The sequence below is a fragment of the Homalodisca vitripennis genome, chromosome X (assembly GCF_021130785.1).
Source record: "Homalodisca vitripennis isolate AUS2020 chromosome X, UT_GWSS_2.1, whole genome shotgun sequence".
Taxonomy (NCBI): domain Eukaryota; kingdom Metazoa; phylum Arthropoda; class Insecta; order Hemiptera; family Cicadellidae; genus Homalodisca; species Homalodisca vitripennis.
In genome coordinates this window covers 128881648-128905481 of record NC_060215.1, presented here as the reverse complement: position 1 = coordinate 128905481, position 23834 = coordinate 128881648, and the positions used below count along the sequence as shown (strand labels likewise).

General features: G+C 34.4%; 1 protein-coding gene across 1 annotated transcript in view; it reads right to left on the bottom strand.

Moving 5' to 3' along the window:
- The window catches only part of LOC124369859 (acetylcholine receptor subunit alpha-like), a 374793-nt gene that overhangs the window by 55452 nt on the left and 295507 nt on the right, over positions 1-23834 (bottom strand). Inside the window, exon 7 of the mRNA XM_046827988.1 lies at positions 3082-3191. Coding sequence (XP_046683944.1) covers positions 3082-3191 — 110 coding nt within the window. The remainder of the gene's footprint in view (positions 1-3081; positions 3192-23834) is intronic.

Genomic DNA, 23834 nt, shown 5'->3' with positions numbered 1-23834 from the left:
ATAAGTTATTAATAAAAACATCGGTTTATGGATAGTTTCAGTTATAAATTGAGTAGATAATCCTGTCCTTTCACATACTTTATTAACACAAACTCCTGTTCTCAGACTTTGGCATCAGAACCAGGTTTTACTAATCAGCTTTTACTCCTTCAAATCATTTATCTGTTTAATACCTTCAGGAAGGCCATAGAACATCATGACACCAACCTGTGACACAAGAGCTTCAGAAGCTGCCAATCTATGACGCCGCATTCTGTAATTACCCCCACCCCTGGTCCCATCATGGTGAATATTCCTGCCTTGTACCAAATTACACACCAATTATTGCAAGCTCCCTAAAGGCATTCCTGCAAGACAGTCTGAAATGTAATTGAAGTGATTCTATTAGATTGATTTGAACTCTAAAAACTCTCTGAAACTTGTTTGAGGCACAACGAAATATATAATGCCAAAATAGGATGCAATAAAGAACAAAATGTTGCTAATTTACGTAGTGCATAAATGTCATATGTAACTTTACAGCAGATGTTGTCCACTTGTTAATTTCAAGTCTACCTTCGATTTAATTGTGTTCTCAGGAATTCTGTGAAGGCTGCTCCCTGTATATGGTCACCATCCATCATAACAGCGGGCTCTGTGTTGCTGTTGTATTCTCAAAGGCAAAAATTATTTGCGGCGGATTTATAAAGGTTTGAATTCTAATAAATGATCTAATGTTAATGTAATCTTTTTTAAATAGGTACCGCATTCATCACACACCTTTTCCAAAGGAGATGGCGATTTAGCAATCCGTAGCCAACTTATATCTTGAATACTATTGTTCAATTGGATTATTCATAATTTAGAGGCATTTCAAATATAACTAATATAAATAATATTATAAATATTTTACATTTATATATTAAGTGACTTTAAATATTTAACCATTGATAGATTTAAAGCTTGTATCAATTATTCAAAAGTAGGATGGTAGAGGCAAATCGTGACTTTAGTATAGTGCTATCAGTCTTTTACAATGTAGAAATATAGTTGATTTAAATGCTCGATAGTCACAAACCAATTTCTAGAGTCTTTAACTCTGGCATACATAGTTCAATTTGAGATTTGTAGAAACAATTGAACTAGCTTTCTGAAAGATAATAAGTTCAAAGCCTACGCACGATTGGCTTTATTACAAACGCATTAAATATCATACGGTTGTCAACGAGTTCACAATTGGTCCAGCGTTTTGGACCTAGGTACTGGAAAATCAAATAGCAATCGTCCCTGATTCCTTTGACTATAATATAAATAAGGACTGCTTTGAAAATATTGCTGTGGAAGAATATAGCAATATAGAATATATGCTTGTGTTAAATTGTTAGAGTCTTATGTATCTGGACGTCAGCAATATGTGGAGGAAGGGTATAAAATGTCTGACTGGAGCACTGTTACTCGCAGAGTCCCACAGGGCTCTGTCCTTGGATCCTTTTTATTCTCACTGTACATAAATGGTATCTCTTCAATCATAATATATTCAAATCTTTATCTTTATGTCAACCATTTAAAAATATACGGTACGTACAATACTTTCTTTATGAAATAGACAGATTTGTGTTTCTACTCAACATAGATATAGACATCATCAACCACTGGGAAACAACTTGGACTGAAACTGAATGAGAAAAAAAACGCAAAGAGATAAGTCGAAAAAACTATAATAGATAAGTCGAAACTTATCAATCGAATTACTCCCAACACCGCACTAAAACTTAAACTTGACAGTTATAAAGTAAACTGACAGACAAAATCTAAATACGAAATTCACTAAGGATAAAATCCTAAAATGGATATACCAAGTTACGATAACGTGCTACAGAGTCCACGGTGGCAATCCATGGGTTAAAGTGGTTTGCTTAGTATCTGTCATTCAATGCTAATTTACACTACTTATGCTACTGCACTATTGCATTTGTCGTTAAAATTCATACTACTGCATTTTAACTATCGTGTAACTGTTGATTAACCACATGGACCGCATGGAACGTGCTCAAAAGATGACTATATATATTAATATAGGAGTCCTTGCTCCGCCGGGACTCGAACCCGGATCTCTCACTTGCCGGGTGAATGTGCTACCATTACACCACAGAGCCCTAACTTTATACAATTCAATTATTTTGTATTTGACCGTTTCTTTCACATATGTGTTTAAATAACCAAACTAACATATGATCGGAAGACCAAATACCTGTCAAATAACTTTTGTTTCCATTCATTAAATTTGTATAAGAGGCAATAGCCAAATTTAATTAAAATAAATATTGAATGACAAAAAGTACTTGCTCCGCCGGGACTCGAACCCGGATCTCTCACTTGCCGGGTGAATGTGCTACCATTACACCACAGAGCCCGTACTTTTTGCAATAGCTATCACTTATGAGACTTTATCCTCTTTCTACTCGATATTCGACGATCAAAACAAATCTTTTTATCTATTCGATCATTTCAATTATATCTCCAATATTATTAAACGACCGACTAGACAAGGGCCACATTTCTATCAATTCCAAATATCGATCAACAATATTTATTATATCGTTTGCGGAACGGGCAGTGTTCCTTGTAACACTGCCCCGATAAGATTTGAAGTATCGAGGGTCGTGAATGCTTCGGGGCAAGGGTCAGGACCTTTCTGCTGGGGTATGTTGGAGTGACGGGTGGTGACGCATATGGCGTGCTTGAAATGGAGCTGTGTATTTAGAGTGGTTGAATGTGTTTTTGTTATATTTCTTTTTTACGTCGTCAAGTTTTTCTCGTATACATTGAAATATATACTATTTTAATATAATTTCATTAATTTATAATACATAAAACGCTACCTTTCTGCATATAGTTTTTATAAAATTTTGCTTACAATGTGAAGTTGTGTGGTAGAGAGGACTTTATAGCCCAGCCTCTGCCTCTGCAGTAAAATATTTTGTCGTTAAATTTTTATTTTCAACATTCTAAGGCAAGTATTACTGGCATAGAATCATCGTTAAACTTACTCTTTTATCATCAAGCACTAATTGAATATTCTAGATACAACATATAAATTACTTGTTATAGAGGACGATGTCCGGTCTCCATATGTGGTCTGAGGGTACGTGAAGCATTTCCACACCGCCGTACTCCTTAGGATCCCACTGGAGTTTGTAGTCGTACCAGGACTGAAACCAGTGCAGATGAATATGAGAACACTGTTTTTACACTACGAATAAAACATGAATATTCGGGATTTGAAACGGGAGGGGAAAGCTATTGGGATAGTTAGTGGTACTATGTTAGTTAGTGATATTTTGTAATCAGCCACCTAATTCCTCAAAGACCGTGGAGAAATTAGATAATATACTGCCTCAGTTCACGCAGAATCTGCAACGCTGGTGATTATATTTTTAATGCGTCCTCGGACATGTATCAAAAGTTCTTCTGGACAAATAAGATCCGTGAAGAAAAATTAAATACGCCTATTAAGAGGCCGAATTCTCTTTTATACGTTTGTGCAAATAATAAAAGATTATACATATAAACTATACTTATTTTTCATGCAAATTTAGCCAAAAAAACAAATGGTTTTAATGATAAGTAACAATCATCACAGTATGGAAACTAAAACATATTATCAACGTATTTAAAAATATGAACATTGAAACAAGCAAGTAGCTGTTGTCCTTGCATGTACATACGTGAGGAGTACTGCATCTTCCAAAGTTTTAAAATTATTTCTGCTCTGCAATGAGACAATCATGTTTGTATAAGCCCATAAAAACCTTACTGCGTACACAACTGTTATCTTTGGACAACCACGAAGACTGGTAATTTCTGATAACATTTTATCCAATTTTCGACTGTGATAACCGGGGTCTCTGTGACATATTTCTGATTTGTATTTCTGAGAGAAGCATAGTCTCTCCATTGTGATGAGCCAATTGTATTGAGACTTTCACTGAATAGATATTGGACTGCTCAAGTGCACGGCAATCCTCCTTTTCCACATTTGGTAGTAAATATTTATTTCTACAGATATGGTAATTAAGTCAAAATATGATTACTAAACAACTTGGAATAGAACACTGTTATTAAGACCAAGAGTAACTGACTGTACAGAATTTGCAGTGTACCCAGCATTTACCTGGGGGTGGTGAACCTTAGGGAGAGGACACATAGTCCACTGTCACGCACGCTAGCGTGAACGATCCTGTAGACGCAGTCTTGAGTATTTGTGTCTATCAATGAACAGAACTGATTCAGCTTTCCAAATGTTACTTTACAATGCGCGTAATTAAGATGATGATGAGTATAAAAAAGAGAATACCAAAGTAGTAATCACGGCTGAAACTAAAAAGTAGACCTACTCTTTCGGCTAAAATCAATTATATAAAGTAGCAGTACGCCACACCAAGTGTCACGTAATTTCTTCTCTGATGTTTAATTCAAAATTTCAAGTCTAAAGCTCATTTCATTATTGCTTTTAAAACGTCAAGTAATGTGGAAAAGAAATATTGCACCCCCCTTACATCATACATGTAAGTTGTCTGAGTAGATTGAAGTGATAACCTTCAATGACGCTCAGATGGTAGGACATGCACCATCATAGGAATCATTTTTGTCTATGTAGAATTCAATTTCATGCAAAACTTCAAGTCTTTTTCGAGATATATTGCTACCTGATACTTTCACATCTTTGTTCCTTTAATTTGTTTTCATATCAGCGTTTATATAACAAAATTCAAATTTTAACAGTGACTTCTCAAACTGTTATATGTGAAATAAAAAAAAAACGTGTTGAAGAGAACCGGATGAGTTGAATGAACTAACGCGAGTACACTGCAAAAGAAATCTTCACCAGGACGAAATGTGCCTATTCATCAAGATTATTTTCTTGTTTTTTTCTTTTTTTCGCAGGAAGAAGAAGAACAGGCAGATTGAGATGACAGCTTTAGGCACTAAAAGTTAAGATCACTGATAAAAGTTATTCAATTAGTAATAGCTCAGATGTGGGTTAAAGAAGTCTACTTTGCTTGTTGCAATTATCGAAGAAAATGTAGGTATGGTATTTCTAAAAGATTGTGAATTAAACATTTAAATGTTTCTAAACATGATTCAAGTGAAATTTTAAAGAAAATTCTGACATTTTTAGGACCCCTTATCAAAAGCCCTTTGCTGAAAAAGATGTAAAACTCACATCCTATCTATATCATACATTTATATCGAAATTTATTTACTTAAAACAGGTCTTTTGCGTTCATTGCACTTGAAGATCAAAGTGAAAACTAATCACGCTTTGATACCACCTATCATAAACCTAACGCATATACGTTAACTTTTAAAAATAATATAAACGATAGATTTTAATGATCTACTCTTGTGAGAGACTAAGTGAATCGCCAACTCTGCAATTTTCAAGGAACTGGAACAAATAATGCTCCATTAAATGATGAGTTTCCAATCGTAACGCGGAAAAATAATATTTTTACTCCAATGAATACTATATTAGCAGTAAAATTTCTCTAAAAACTAAATCTAGTAGTTAATATTTAAATACAGATTATTTTTTATGGTTTTAATGAATATATTTCATAGTAACTTGTACTGCAATCTGCGGATTGCTTTATTAGTTATTTTAATTAGTATACTATTCGTATAATACAAAGATAAATGATACCACTTTGAAGTGAAATGTATTTCAAATGAATTGGCATACAGAATTACTGTTTTAAATATGATAAATCTCTTTCATATATTTAAAAGATTGAAAAGGATCTTTAGAAAGTATATTTCACTGCAAAATTGTAGACGTATTACGTTTATGTTTGATTTTCAATTAAGTAATATGAAAAACATGCAAGCGAATTTCATTTCCAATTAAATAATTTTAATATAAAAGTGAATTTCTACATGAATATGTTGGAAATATATACAGGGATTTCATGTAAGTGCAGTTTGCAAGTTAAATTAAATAAATGGAAGTTAAAAATACTTATACTAATACAAAAAGAGCATTAAAATTAAGTATATAACGAAAAGGTAATAATGCAAGTATTCTTATTTGAATGTCGTATTACAAAGGTCGCTTGGATTTACTCAACAAAAACTCAATGCAAAGTAAACGTTGAGATAATAATCGTGTTTGTTGAGATAGCTTCAGTCGAGACAAATTCCATAAGTATTCCTTTGGCAATTTGAGCAACTTTTTGCATTCAAATAATATTGTTTCATAAGTTAGTTTAGTGCAGCAATTTAAGCTCTTTTCAATAAATAAACGAGTAACTAAGAAATTTGTCAAATTATTTGTATCTGTACCTTTGATAGTAGTAAAATAAATAATATGCAATCTGGCGCATTTATCTTTTTAATCTTTCTATATTTCATTTTCAGAGAAAGTTAGAGAATATGTTTAACAAAAAAATCTATATCATAAAATAAAGTTTTTCTGAAATAATAGTAAGTTTTAATTGGAAGCCTAGGAATACTTTGAGGCTTTCTATATTTAGGTTACATTACACATAAAATTGTTATCCTTTTTAGGCATAATCAATCAATCTTACCTTAGCTGGTAAACAAAATTTAATAGGTGACTGATAATATAGAATCACTTTTCTCAATTTGTAATGAAACTGTCTTTATAAAACTCTTGTAATTATAACTCTTCTACCTTATTAACTAACACAAGCCTTGTCGTTTTCTTATGATTTTTCAGGACCACCGAAAATGTTGCAAAGCGAAGCGTAATTTAGGTAAGAACGAAGGGGACTAAGGGTAGGTATTTAATGAATTCCGTATGAAGGGCGAGAGAGTCAGTGCTGTGAGCAATCGATAATCCCTGCCAGTCCGCTGCGCTTCGCTCTTACTTGCCCACAAAATCTCAAGTCTTGATTTAAGATTTTGCCAAAGGTGTTCTCTTTAGCATGTCTTGCTACACCATATCATCTTTTCTTAATCTTTATACAGGACTTCAGGATGTTAGTTACAGTTTCATAAACAATCTACTGAATGGCGTATAGAAGCTTGTACTCAGATCTTTTTATTTTAATAAATCATATTCCTTCAGACTTTCCCTTCAATTCCTTCAATTTACGACCAAAATAAAATATGCAAAAACAAAAAAAAACCTGATTAGTTAAAGCAAATAGTAAAGTAAAACATTACCAATCATAAACATACTCTACACGATAAGAACTCATCACTAGTCGAAAAGGCACAATTAATTTTTCTTAGCCTTTCAAAGTATGTATATATGATCTCACCACTCTTCCAATAAGAAGTGGCACTGCAATTACTCACATATTCACTCTCAGAGCAACATTACTCACCACAACGTTACATGAGAAAGTAGAGTTGTCCTATGCTTAGATTAAAACAACCAAAATATACCAATAATTCTAAGTTGCAAGAAGTAGAGAATAAAAGATTCAGGACTAACACAATGCAAAAAATATTAAAATAAAACGGCTTTAATAAATTCATTGTTTTATCTGAAGAGAAAATTTGAATAAATTCGTAACCAAAACGCTAAAACTTGTTTCCTAAACCATCATTTTTAAGATTATGTTGTAGTTTAGGCATCATTGTTCTCGAGAGTAAATTGAGAAATAATCCCAAACAGTGATCTAGGTACTTGATGTTATAATACTGAAATATATCGCTGGAAAGCAAAACAATCTTCATGAAGGTCCTTCATTAACTGTTAGCTGAATTGACGACAGGGCTGACCTCCCCTTCCCACCGATTGTATCTGATTGTAGGGCCCGTGTGTGTACGCTTCTTGAGCATTTAAATAACAGAAAAACATGAAATTGCTTCATGATTATCTGTGGTCAGATAGGGCCGTTGAAACGTTGAGATAAAAGCAAATGGAGGGACAAACCAAGTAGTGGAGAGATCCACAAGGGAAATACATGGGAAGGCGATAGCGACTCAATAGGTTTCAAAAATAAAAACGACAAAAGGTTCTATTTATAAGTAACTTTAAATCCAATCAGTTGGTTAAATATTGCGTTTCATGATATCCTAATCTAAGATCATTTTGATATACCTATTTTAAAGATATTGTTAAAAAAATTAACTATCAGCAGAATAGGTTGTTTCAAGAGAAATGCATCATAGTAAATGAAATTTGTGTTATTTAAACTTAATATATTATGGTTTTTGAGTATTTAGAAGATGATAAACGTATCAGTACATATCGAAGGGACTTCCCTCTCAAGTAACGCAATTCTAAAAGGACTTTTATTGTAGCTTTGTTCTATTAACTTTAATGTGTGCCTCTTCATCCATATAACGTTTAGTGGCATGTCAAGGAATACGAAACTAACTAGGCCTCCCAATATCAGCTAATGTATCTTTATGGAGCTCTGACCTAGAAATTTTGGCCTCAACTGATTGGGTGGAGATGTTAATTAACTTATTCGTGCAATTAGTTCTCACCATAATTTATAACGTTACTCATCTTGGATCCGTAGAAAATTTACTTAATGAAATATCTAATTTTATTAGTGGTATTCTTTAATATGCCGCATTATATCTGGGACATTTCTCCTTGTATAAAGTACACAGTTGTATTCCAGGAATATGTTCTACAGTATGTTCTCTTTTAATATTTATTTGAGTATCTTGTACCATATGGAATAATTATAACATATAATAATATGACAAACAATTGTTTTAGGAATTATGTTTAGGAAATTTATTTGGAAACTTTAAGTTGGTATAAAGGAAGTGGGGATATAGGACTAAGTATTCTTGTTAAAGGCCGTATAATTATTGTCAGTCAGCGATTTGTTCAAGACAAGTGTCAGTCCATCATCAGAGTGTTACAATAAATTATTGCCAGCTTTGAGTGCTAACATTTATTTACCGGTGTGTACCCAATGTACTTCGTGTAAAAAGTGGAATATTTATCAAAGTTAGAATATACTAGAATTAATCTTTATGGAGCTCAAATCAAGACCATTTCTGTCCTAAGGGTGTTGTTAAGGTCAGGTACAGCAGCGATTCGCCTATTCCATCTTTTTTAGATACCCATTCACAGAATGAGTTGGTTGAATTTGATCTTTGTAACTTTTCCATCTGAAGATTATTTGGGATTTCCATGTTATAGCTGGACTGATTTGTGAATGTTGAGTTTGTTCCAATTCACCTTCCCTACTTAGTGCTGTGTGAAATACACATAGTTACATACGTTACTTGCACATAGTTACATTTTGTACATGATACTCTCGGTTAATCCACGTGCTTTTGGATCGTAATCGTGGTGCAGTCGATTGTGCACCTCATAAGACAATAAGAATACCTCTTCAACTAGATTACCCCTATATTTTGTAGTCAAGGTGTTTTATGTCGAGACGACGCAAAGAGTGTCTTTTGAGCTTCTTCATCACAGAATTCTCTTTGGATTACCTCAAACGAACATGACTCCAGATTCCAGGAGTCACCCTTAGTGCAGCGTCAGATTTCAGACGCTGCACTAAGAGGAAGGTGAACTGCAGCAAAATCAATATGCACATTGAATCAATCCTTCCCACCGTAGGGAAGTTAATATAATTTTTAAGGAATATTTAGTGATTTTCATCCAACGTGCATTATTCCGAAACGTTTATGCTTGTTTAGCTCGAAATTTAAAAGTTCAAAATATATAAAATATTATTCAATGTACTCTGCTGGAGAGGGGAGTTGAAAGTGGGATTGGAACGCTGCAGAAGGCAGCAAGCTGTAAATGTTTAAAGTGGAATAGATTGTTTTAAACCATAAAAAATGCGGACATATTTTATTTGGCTATGAGAGGATTCTCCATCGGTCTCACTGTCAACACTGGTGACGAAGCGTCACTGATGCCACTAAATTATGTTAGGGTATGCACAGTACTTCACTTCTGTATATCAGTCTTTTGAAGAACGTTGCGAGAGGAATCTGAGAGGGTGTAATTATCTTACATAAAATAGTTTTGAAGCGCATCGACTATGATACTAAGAAATAATTTTGGTTTAATATAGTTGTTGATTTATACTTCAAATATTTTTGAATACGTTTTTTATGAACGAATATTTTATAAATTTAAAAATTAATTTGTGTAAACGATTAAAGGGCTTATTAAGGTTAAAAATCGGTTTACTTAATTTAAAACATAGATGTAGATAATTCAATTGATGTCTCGGAGTGGCACAACACTAACCGAAGATGTAAAGATATTTCGAATAGCATGAATACTTCATCCGTAGGTTTAGTTTACCACAGTAGATGAGTGCTGACGTGGATTAAAAGGTGTAACAAGCTTAAAGATAAGGGAGAATCGTTCCCTGTCCACTTTGTCTGGTAGAGACTGCAGAAGATTTCCCAAATTTTCAAGTGCCCGCTTTTCCTGCTCATGGTGGCTGCATCATAGATTTTGGAAGGAAGCCAATTCCTCACCATTACCCTTTCTGAATATCCTGTCACTCCAAAACCACAAAGGAGAGCTCATAAAGAAAGTAGAGATTTCTTCCCCTTGACATAAAACAGTTGAAACAGCGTTTTTTAAATAAAAAATTAAATCACACACACACACACACACACACACACACACATATATATATATATATATATATATATATATATATATATTATACACAGTATGTTAATTAGTTCATTTCGTTATGATTTTCTTTGTTTTAAAGGAATTAAAACTGTATAAAAATATATTATAATTAATTGTAATTCAGTGTTATCAATACAGATAAAGTTCTTGACAGTCGTAACAGGTACGGCCTCAGAAAATATGCTATTTTATTGAATACGTATTTTGTAATAACATTCGAATGAATGTGTAGTTTAGTTTGAAAATTTAGTAATGTAAAGTTCAATTACTTCAGGATTGTTTTAATCTTTAAATAAGTTATGTAAAGTCTACAAGGAATATACTTCAAAAAATAATTACGCCTGGACCAAATTACATGGCTTTGTTTAATAAGTTTTTCACTTGTGAATTTTTAAAATAAGGTAACATGGCATGGAAAAGTTAACAAACAGAGAACGTATAAAAATTGTGAAATATTCAAATTACTAAGTTATATAACCGAAGATTTGTAAACATGTGATAATTAAACGGAAAATCTACATGGGAACAAGCGAGTATCTAAACAAATTATATGAATGTAAATGTTTACATGTTTTCAACGTAAAGTCACGTGCGGCTCCTGATGAATAGCACTGGCATCCAACACTGCAAAAACAGACGTTCGTGGCTTTACCTTTTGTTACCATTCTGCACTGATGGGTGATCCTTATATCCCATACATGATACATTGATGTCCGATAATGCCGGCAGGCTACACCATTAGTAAACTTGTCCTTTGTTAGACAATGGCAACAAAACATGACTAATCCTTTATACTTCCAAAACCACCTGCCCTACACGTTATGGTCACAAAGCTGGTGTTCAAACCCACACCACCAGCTATTTATCTGACAGGTGTGCTGGACTGTAACTCCCCCGTGTAAAAATGAGCATGATTAACTCGTTGACGCTCATTGCACTATAAAGTCGATGAATACTCAGTACTACTCAGTAAACATAAAAAAGTGTTCACTGCCAGATAATTAGGTATGTAATTCCTGGGCAAAGAACGTGTATGTAAAACATCTAAGGACTACGTACCTTCAACGTGACACACAAAATGTCAAACTCCAAAGACTTTCTGACAAATTTTTCTCATTAGAAATAAGTACGACGAATAGGTCAATGATATAGGTGTTTACGATGTGTTAAAAAATGGGAAAATTTGAAATATATGTATTATGTTTGGCAACGATTTGGATTTTTATATTTAGTTTCAAAATATATAATCTTGCAAACATAGTTCACAACTGAGTTTATAGTATACGATACTAAATTACATTTGTATGCATTTTATCAACGTTAGATCTATAAATACACTTAGGTAAAAAATTAATGTCCTAAATATATGGTCAAATGGATTCACACATATTTGTTTATATAAGCACAATAAACAGAACAAAAATGTGAAATTTTTGAATTTCAGAAATAATTTGTTTCAGTACTAGGTCTTTGTATGGAGATTAAGCAGATGTAGATAAATTTATATACACGTTTATTTGTAAGTCCCATCCCTTCAACAAGGCCGTGATCACATGAGAAATGTTTTTATACCAATCATAACTTACACTGTTCTCAAATCTGTTGTCTTCAAACAAAATAATATGACTTATCTCAATGCGTTTAGGTATTAGCTGATGTTCCTAAATGTATTTGTTGTATTTTATAAATGGTCTTAACCGTATTGCACTAGATAAAAATAGCCTGACCTACCCTAAGTGCTATTTTCCACGAGGTGATACCTCTGTTTGTTGTACCAGTTATAATATTGGAGAATTACCCTCAAATGCACACAATATTCTGTGCCTAAAAGTCATCTTGAAAATGTTATATACGACGTACTCATTCAAAGAAGACGTTTTGATGGTGTCTGGTTCGGTATATTCGTACATGAAGATGAAGATATTTTCTTGAATTCATTGTCAAATGGATTTGTTGAGGGTCTTCACCAACCATTTCATCACAGGCGTCCTCCAGCATGTACCTATGAACCTGAATAGAATACCACTTTCAAGGATCTTTACTTTACCATTAAGTTTATATTGCTAGAATTTTAATCTATAAGTGATTGGCACACAATCGTTTGTCAAGTAGACGGCATTTCATTGGTAAACTTTTGGTGGTTAAAATTCAACCACTTCAATATGATTCGTGTAAAGTCGAAGGAGCTTAATTCTCTTGCTACCAGTTCTCGATTGTGTTTTGCAACGTCGTAAATAGTGCTTTAAAAGCGTTTTCCTCAGGTAATAACTTTGATATTGAAAGCTATGGGTAAGTTATACTGTTTTAGCTAACGATATTTCTTGTTAAAGAGATAGCTTTAAGCAAAAAAAATGCAATGTTTTTTCTCATAGAAAAGTTGTGAAGATTAATGTAGTTTATCTTACACACGTAACTTTGCATGACGTTTTGCTTAATACCTACATAACTCTGTCCAAGAAAAAGTGTTACTTTGGTGAGAATAAAGTGAAAGTTAATAAGGTGGGTAGATATATTCACTCTTAAGTCCAATGGAGTACAAGAAAGTGACAAATTCATCCTTTTTTATATTCTCTATTTATATATTCATCCATTTTTGCTTTGGTTGCGATTGTAAAAAGCGAGTCTACGGCCTTTTTAGATTGTCTTGCATTACGATGCTGTAGGTGTGATGCAGAGCTACCATCAAAGCCATGATGATCAAATAAAAAATCATGACACAATCTGAATGTATGAGAAATTATGGCTGTGGGTTTATTTGATGCTGGTTGGATTTTAGCACAACTTGCCACTGAAGGAGAATGCTACTGGGATGATATAATTATAAAAATAGCATGGAGGGTAAAGAAGCATTTGCTAAAGTATTCTAGGAAAATGAGAATAAGATATGAAGGAAGACAACACGGAAGGAAGGTTGAAGTGCTGTGATATAAAGGACTTATTCCATTGATTAGGGAAATAATAAAGCAATGAAGTATTTTTTAGAAAAGAGTAAAGATAGGAACTTATTCGTTTGAAGTAACATAATGTTTTAGAAGGAAGTTTGAGAGAAGGAAGTTAGTCAAAATAGTAATTGAAAGGAGCAGTGCAATGGTCAGAAGTGGGTATGGTAATATATATATATATATATATTGTTTGAATTAATATTTCTGGGAATAAGTGGACTCAGTGTTTGGATTATGGGAAATATATCCAATGATCCCCAATCTACTGGGGCAAGCGTCGAGGTTAACGAGAGTTCACAAGCCTTTGTTGGGGGGCAGATCATCGCAGAAGGAGACCAGATGTAAAGCAATGCAATCAAATTAAAGTATAAGATAATTTAAATATGCTCGTTTGAGGAATATATTAAATTAAATTTAGCCTATAGGTGAAAGTTACGGTGATAATTCGCAAAAAGAAACGTGAAAAAGAAGCGATGACCTTTATGACACTCACTCAGGTGGTTAGGGGAGCCCCCGTGTCAAGTTGTTAGCAGGATTCGAATAAAACTTAGTATTCAGCTAATTAATCATTGACTTTCTCTTTCTCTGATACATAAATGTTAATACCAACAAAATCATATTTCCATGTAAACATTCAATTAGTAAGGGATTGTGTCATCTAAACGCGAAGATGTTGTTGAGAAATTTGAGCTTAAGTTATCTTTTTCGTATAACAATTCCAAAAAGACGTTTTGAGCCAGGATTATGAACTTGAATACCAGAAATAAAATGATCATAAGAGCTGAAGGTTTATGAGGAATTCGTCTACCTCTCTTTCGTGTTGAGGTGATATGAATAAAAAAAAACTCAGCGTTATGGCTTTCCTGTCACATTTATAGTATCACTCCAAATAATTCCGTTTTTATTGCTGGTAATTTACAAATAAGGGCTGGATAGTTATGCGGAATTTGCCTATTTATATTTTGTGTGGAGGTGGTATGAGTAAAAAATAACCTCAGTTATATCAATGGTTTTCCTATCTTACCAATACAATGTTTAATATCGTTCTATTATTTTTTTCCATTGCTGTTTATTTAAATATAAGATCTAAAGAGTTATGTGGAATGTTCATACTGTTATTTCGTGTTCAGGCGAGAAGGATAAAAATAAACTCAGTATTATTCCATTATGCTTTCTTGTCTTTCCATTCCTATTTATAGCATCACTCGATTTAATTTCTAATTGCATTGCTGGTCATTTAAAATATACCTCAATGGTTACCGTAGTTGGTAAGTTTAATCCAAAGTTCTCAATAGTTTGGCGTATCTTCTGATTGGAATGGTCCTCGAATTTCCATAATTGAATTGCGAAACTTATTAAACCACTTCTTAGCTGGTATTTACTCTCGGATTGAAAAGTTTGGATACACGTGTTTGAAAGATAAGAAAAAACTAACCAGTAGAGCTCCAGTAACAGGAATTACATTACAATTTAGCTTGTTTATCCATAAAACAAACTTTATAGATTATTTTTATTTGAATTTATATTTATATATAAAATTGTACTATGTACAATTTATTTGTTTTACATTATATGCAACAATAAATATTGAAAATCAATAAATTCCAGTGTTTATGTATGAAACAACGAAAAAGGTGCCGGGTTTTGACGCTTTTCAACTAAACAGCAATTTGAACATGCATAACTTGGAAATTTGTATTGCGATAAAAAACTTTGTATTCATGATAGTTACAATTTAACTGTTTTTTAGTGTAATAATTTATAGTTGGCGATAAAATGTATTATTAAATTATTATCTCAACTTTTATTCTTGGCAGGGTGGATAAAAAACTGACAACGTCGCCTTGGACATTTTGGCGGCTAACGCATTTAGACGAACAGGGGACAGTCGGGGAAAACAAAAAACCTTTTAAATTAAAATAGTTTAAAATATTAAACGTTTTATATTTGTTTAAAATTTAATCAATTAAGTAAATGGCGTTAAAAGCTTCATAAAGAGACCGATTCCAAATCTTTGAAAATACCAGGTGAAGAATAAAGCGTAAGATTGTGATGTAATAACAACGTTTAATATGAGTATAAATTTCTAAAATTTTATGCAAAAAATAATTCACTTTCTAGTACATTGTATAACCATTTTGTCACAAGTTTTCAAATTATGACTTTTTAAACTCATAGTTTGATTGAAAAGCGCCAAAACTGGTACCTTTTATGTTTTTATTGAAATAAAAACAGCAATTTATCGTTAGCATATAGTATAAATTTATTATTAGTGTTAACCGCAGAAGTTAGCAACCTCAATTTGAATGTAACTCCCATCATTGCAGCTGTACGTATTACTTTTTTGTCCACGTTCACACTCTAAAATAAACATTTATATTATGATTAGATAAGACTTTGGTTCTGTTTCAACAAATTTGGAGTACAGAAAATTTGTACCAGAAAACAGGAACAGTTGAGTATGCCATTTCAAAGCATTATTTCAATACTTTAAAGGCTAATGAAATTGCCTTTAAAAAATAATTGATCTTTTATTGACATTTGATATTACTGTAGTGTATTTAGTGTGAGAAGTACTAAGTTGGTAAGGTATCCATAGTGATATTTAATGTCTGCACCAGTGATGTTGGCAGTATGTATTGTCAGGCGATGTAACATACGATGTGGTCTAAAAGAATAAAGAATGCTCATAGGCTGCTCTCCTGTGACGTCACATCACGCCACACTACCCTACAACCAACGGTCCAAGCTGGCCAGCCAGCAGTCCACCCGGAGTCCACCACCAGACACCGTCATGTAACCTCCGCGTCCCGTCCGTTCCTTTACGAGCGGTCCTAGAGCAATGTTACTCTAAATGTGTAGTTTAATTATTTCTTCCCGACCCATAGAGAGTACAGTGTCGACCCGCATACATTACAGTGGCGACGAGGAAAAACATCTGCAACAGTGGAACGTCGCTTACAGTGGCGACGAGGAAAAACAACTGCAACAGTGAATTACAGTGATATAGTGCGGAAGGGCAACAAGCGTAATGAACACGTGCAAATAACAACGAATGTGCAGGGACATTCGGGACATTGAAACAGTGAATTACAGTGATATAGTGCGGAAGGGGGCAACTATCGTAATGAACACGTGCAAATAACCGCGAATGTGCAAGGACATTCCGGACATTCCAACGGTCGGGAGTAGTAAGGTACGCCGATCGATATAAACTATTCTTGGTGTAAGCAGCGCACAAGCTGATTTTAATCGTTGCAATTAATGCCGTTAGACGATTATTTTACCGGGGACATTTTAAACAGTTATTACGGAGGTGTACAAGAAAACAAAATGGCAACTATCGGGTCTATGGGTTATTTTGATAGTGCGGAAGAATCGTGGCAGTCTTATATAGAGAGATTTGAGTTTTTTATTGATTGTAATGATATCGATAATTCAAAGAAACTAAGCACTTTTGTTGACAGTTATGGGTGTAAGGACCTATACGTTACTGAAAGACTTAATTACACCAGACAAACCGTCTGACAAGTCGTACAAGGAAATTGTGGACACTATAGCGAATCATCTGCATCCCAAGCCTTCTTTTATCACGGAAAGATTTAAATTCAGTAGGCGGAATCAATTGGATCATGAAAACGGTTAGCGATTATATTGTGCATTTTAAAAACAGTTATCTAAAGTATTGTGAATTTGGTGATAAATTGCCAGACTACTTAAGGGACAGATTAGTCGCGGGTCTGCGAGACCAACAGATACAGAAAAGACTTCTCGGGGAGGAGAACCTCACTTATGAAAAAGCCGTGCAACTAGCTTACTGCAATGGAATTTGCTGAGAAGGGGGCGGCCCAGATGACAACTGCAGGAGGACGTATTCACCGGATGCAGAGCAGCGGGTCGATACCGAAAAGGACACAGGCGGCGAGCATCGCAGCGAGACGGTCATCGGACGGCGGGAAGGCGCTGGGAGACATCACCTGCTATTGTTGCGGCAAGCGAGGATCACACACAGCATCGCAATGTCGGTTTCGTGGAGTACACGTGTAATCATTGTAAAAAGAAGGGACACCTTGAAAAGAGTTTGTAGATCGAAAAAATTATGTTAACAAACCTATTGAGAACAAACCAAATGTTTTTACAAATAGGTCTAAGGAGCCTTCAGCTAAAGGGAAACAGTTTTACAGCAATAAAAAGCAATATGTTTATAAAGGTAGGCAGCACTATGTAGAGGAAAGTAAGAATCAGCAGAGTCCGGTTCAGATAATCCACTGGAAACATAAAGACAATGACGATGTGTATGACATTTCCAATCTATTTACGGTTAAAGAAATAGAAACTAAGATTAATAAAATTGAGCCAATAACGGTACAGTTATTAGTGGAAAGTAAGGAAATTGTATTTGAAGTCGATAGTGGAGCTTGTGTTTCAGTTATGTCAGAAAAAAGATTGTAAGACTAAGTTAGGAAAATATAAAACATGTATCCAACTAGCTTAGTATTAAGTTTCATATACACATGAAAAGATCAGGCCTTTAGGTAAGGTTATGGTCAATGTACAACATAAAGGTAAAGAGAAACAATTAGCTTTATACATCGTAGCTAATGGGGCTAATCCCTTGTTAGGGCGTGATTGGATGCAAGCATTAGATTTTAACAGTTAGAGTGCCTAGTAATGTAAACAATGTACAGTCAGCTGATCGCACGAGCATGGTGGGGGTTGTGCCAACTGCAGGCGGCAGCGCGGCAGACGCATGCACGCCTGTCAGTGGAAGCCACAACACACCTGTAGAGGTAAACAAACAAACATCTGTCAATCCGTCTGTTGTCAACAACAACAAACAAGTAGAATTACTGTACAATGAGTTTCCAAATGTATTTACGGATAAGTTGGGATGTTTTTCAAGGGTGCACCAGTTAAATTAAAGTTAAAAGAAAATGTAGTACCAAAATACTTTAAACCTAGGGACGTTACCTTTTACACTTAAAGAAAAAGTAGAAGCCGAGCTGACTAGACTAGAACAAAGAGAACGTTATTTCACCAGTAGATACCAGTGAATGGGGGACTCCCATTGTACCAAATTATTAAGGCTAATGGGAAAATAAGAATTTGTGGGGATTATAAAATAACTGTAAATCCTTTTCTTGGAGGTAGACCGACACCCGTTACCGAAAATTGAAGAAATATTTGCCAGCCTACAAAACGGAGAAAAATTCTCTAAAATAGATTTATCTTCAGCTTATCAGCAGCTTAAACTAGATGTAGATAGTCAAACGTATTGTACAATTAGCACACACACAAAGGATTGTATGCTTACAATCGCCTATGTTTTGGTATCAGTTCAGCTCCGGGAATATTCCAGAGAATAATAGAACGAACATTACAAGGTATCCCGGGGTAACTGTATTTTTAGATGGACATTCTAGTAACAGGTAAAAACAATGAGGAACACATGCATAGACTTAGACTAGTGTGTCAAAGACTTGAAGACAATGGGTTCACAGTGAGCAAGAACAAATGTAAAATTTTTCTGTGACAGTTTAGAAATATTTAGGTTTTGTTATCAGTAAACAAGGGTTGCATACCGCACCTAGTAAGGTTGAAGCAATTGTCAAGGCACCTGAACCTCAGAATGTGACACAGCTTAAAGCCTTCCTTGGTCTTGTTAATTACTATTCACGTTTCATTCCTAGGATATCCACTATTTTAACCCCAATGTATCAGTTGTTAAGAAAGGATACCGATTTTGTATTTAATTTAGCATGTAAGAAGGCACTACAAGAGATTAAGCAAAAGTTAATCTCTGCTGAAGTTTTAGCGCATTATGATCCTGCATTACCACTAGTGGTAGCCAGTGATGCTAGTCCATATGGCATTGCATCAGTTTTGAGTCAGATTCAATACGACGGTACAGAAAGACCTATATCATTCGCAAGTAGAGTGTTAAATAGCGCTGAGAAAAACTATTCACAAATAGATAAGGAAGCATTAAGCATTGTATTTGGTGTTAAGAAATTTAGTCAATATTTATATGGTACACAGTTTTTGTTAAAGACTGATCATAAGCCTTTAGTGGCTATTTTTGACCAAAGAAAGGGTTACCTGCTTTCGCAGCCAGTAGGTTACAACGATACGCTTTGTTTTTAAGTGGTTTCCAATATGAGATTGTGTATGTTAAGTCCCAAAACCATGGCAATGCCGATGGTTTATCTAGATTACCTGTAAATAGTGAGATTAAAGATGAAATCTCGGATGAATGACCTTAATATTAATGTCATAGGTACCTATTTTGCAGTGTTTAGCTTGAAAATGACATACCATTAAGCTATGTAGACATAAAAAGAGAATCAATGGTAGATAGTGAAATCAAAAAGGTAATATCCTATGTAGAATTAGGTTGGCCTATTGTAACTGAACCAGATCTAAAGCCATTTGAAATTAGACAGTCGGAATTAAACCTTGGAGCAAGGAATCCTAATGTGGGGGTACAGGGTGGTAATACCTAAAAGTTTCAGAATAAACATTCTGAAACGAATTGCATAACTTCACACATAGGTATTGTTCGCATGAAGGCATTAGCCCGGTGCATATGTATGGTGGCCTAATATCGACCGGGACATAGAACAACTAGCTAACAGCTGTGCAGCCTGTTTGGAGGAACGAGCAAAACCGCCCCAAGGCTTTCCTGCATCATTGGAATGTTCCGGAAACGAGTTTGGTCTCGAATTCATATTGATTTTTTTGGACCTTTATTTTCAGTCCAAGTTATTTTTGGTGGTAAAAGATGCGTACTCTAAGTGGCCAGAGGTGTTGCCCGTTGCTTCAACGGCAGCTGTTCACACGATTGTGAAATTAAGGGAATTATTTAGTAGGTATGGTATTGTAGACCACATAGTGTCCCGACAACGGACCACCTTTTACCAGTCAAGAGTTTAAAGAATTTTTGATGTCAAATGGTATCAAACACACGTTTCACCACCATACCACCCAGAAACCAATGGTTTGGCAGAACGGGTCAGTCAGAATATTAAAAATAAATTGAAAACAGCTCTTCATAATTCCAAGGATTTAGAATTAGCTTTGAGTAACTTCCTGTTCACGTATAGAAATACAGTGCATTCTACTACCAATCTAATCGCCAGCTCAATTAATGTTGGGGCAGATCGCTAAAGTCTAGGTTAGATTTAATTCGCCCAAAATGTTAAAGCAATAATGTCAGATAATCAAGAAAAAACAACGATTGTACTATAGGGGTAGTAAAACTAGACAGTTAGCTATTGGACAACCAATCATAGCCAGAGATTACAGAGGTAGAAATAAGTGGATACCAGGTGTGGTAGTTTCACGATTAGACCAGTCACGTATTTAGTTGAACTGAATACGGGCATGAGGTGGGAAACGACATATCGACCAGTTGGTAGGTTTACAGTGTAGTCCGGAAATGTCTGAGTTGACAACAATGCCTAGACTCCCAGACGCAAGCGTGGCAACAGAGCACACGCAGGAAACGATCGATATACAGTCGCGGGACAGAGCGAGCGCAAGGTCGCCAGTACTTTTAGCAACGACCTTGCCCCCCGCTCCGCAAAACCATAACAATAACAGAAACGCTCAGGGGCAAAGCCCCAGCCCACGTACAAATGTAAACAATAACAGTTCCAGCGTTTCACCCAAACAAATGACACCTGTTAGACGATACCCACTAAGGGATCGTAAACCTTTAGTCAAAATGGACTTGTAAATACAACCCAATTGTGACTTGTATATAATTAATATTGTTTAAGCATTATTATTATCGATTTGTTAATTGTGTTCATTCAATGTGTTATTAATTGCTATATTCTGATTTATTGGTTTTGATTGAAGTGTTTGTGATTTGTGTTAAATGATTATATTGAGTTTGTATTTTGTTCTCTATAATCTATACTTACAAAAAATAAAAGAGTATAATGTCAATTTTCTTATTCATTGTAATTGATTTAAAATTGGAGAATTGTAAAACAAATTGTAATTGATAAATTTCTAAAATTGTAGGGGACTTATGTATTTAAGGGGGAGGATTGTAGTGTATTTAGTGTGAGAAGTACTAAGTTGGTAGGTATCCATAGTGATATTTAATGTCTGCACCAGTGATGTTGGCAGTATGTATTGTCAGGCGATGTAACATACGATGTGGTCTAAAAGAATAAAGAATGCTCATAGGCTGCTCTCCTGTGACGTCACATCACGCCACTACCCTACAACCAACGGTCCAAGCTGGCCAGCCAGCAGTCCACCCGGAGTCCACCACCAGACACCGTCATGTAACCTCCGCGTCCCGTCCGTTCCTTTACGAGCGGTCCTAGAGCAATGTTACTCTAAATGTGTAGTTTAATTATTCTTCCCGACCCATAGAGAGTACAGTGTCGACCCGCATACATTACAATTACTGTACGATATTTTCATTTTATAATGTAAAACAGTTAATTTCGTCAAAAAATATCATACTATAACCACTCTCTAATGCTTTGACTGTATACGTAAAAAACTTACATAAAAAGCGCAAATCTGCTTCTGGCTCTGCTTGTAATTTTCCGGCCTAATGGGCACTAATAAAGGAATAGAAAATGTCGATAAAGAGGTATTTATATTCTTGTATTAGTTAGAAGATCAGGCTATATTACGATTGAGCCAGAAACGGATAGCAGAGTAAATATTTAAGTCACTTAATTTTAAGTATATATTTAATCAACAAAATTTGAAGAATCATTAGAATGCTTACAGCACAAAGCTTACTTAACTGACGGTAAGTAATTAGTTTTACTTATGAAAACATCACTTTTTGACTTTGCTGAAACTTGTTATCATTATTACTTTGAGTTTGAAATAATTAGTATTATTCGCCTTTCTCTTATTTAAATATATGTATTTACAAGCACAGGAATTTGTAGAAGATGAGAAAGTATTGTTATTCAGTTATTTACAACGTCAAACTACAGGTCAGTATGGGGGGCCTTGAGCTCGACCCACAGCAGACAACATCTTGAACCAGAGCGACTCCCTATGGATAGATGTTTACCATTTTCAATTCCGTTATAGAGGGAGTAGAGGCGGACTTTCACACTGAATATTGTCCTCCATGTTTACTCGCATGGATTTTATTGTGCTTGGAGACGGACACACGCAAAGACGGAAATCAGCATTCGTTGTGGCAAGTACTAGGAGGAGGTCCACTACACGTTCGGCCAGTTCGTAGTTGCTATTTTAAAATATGAGTACATTTTAAGGGCACGTCTCTATATGTTACGACCAATAAATCTATTTTAACATTTGCTTACACATCTTCTGTACGTATATCTACAAAACTAATAATAATATATTATCCAGTGACAAACACTTAGTATTTTTCAGATGGAAGAAGGTATTCTCTTTGTTAAAAGGGCGATATCCTAGACATATGCAAATTGATATGAATATATAAATAAATAAACATATATATTTATTTATTTATAAAATTATGTGTAAGAATATCTGCATACTTCAGAGTTGTTATCCAGTTCTGAGTAATTTCAAAGATTTCAAGATTCTAATTCTTTACAGATTTAGTTTAAAGTCGATCACATATATGTTTATAACATGCAGACATGAAGTAAGTTAACAGAAAATTTCCCACTATCATGTATGAGATCCATTTCCTAAGGTAAATTCAGCAAAAAAAAAAAAAAAAAAAAAAAAAAATATGAAAAAGGAGAAAAAGTAACTTTTTCTGTTCAGCTTGCTTGCTATGAAGATGACATTGTAAGTTAAGCTAAAACTTAAAGCTTTTTCTTCTATTTTTATATTTTATTTTTTTCTCGTTGACTACACGGTTACCCACAAGAACAATGCAATATTGACATACAGATGTTGGAATTCCCCAATGGACTGAGGTTTGCCAATTTCAATACCAATGCAGAATTTGTGGAGGTTTCACATCAAAATTTCAACCCTATAGAATAACTCTTTTAACATTTATTTTGCCTGCAAACTGACAGAAATCGGATTTCCTTATCAACTGGGGAAAGAGGCTTCACTAAATGTTTAACAAATCAACAGTACTGCAAGTTTTTATTTCAAAATATTAAAGTGTGAATACTAGTATCGGTTTATTGCTTGTTTTTAGTTTATACTTTTATATTTTTTATCATAAGACTGAGATTTTAGTAAAATATGTCAAATTATATGAGAGAGATCGACTGATTTTTCAAAATTAAATGCAATGAACGCATAGAAATTTGAAAACATCATCGCAATGTATGTTGATCATTTAAACAGTTCTGGAT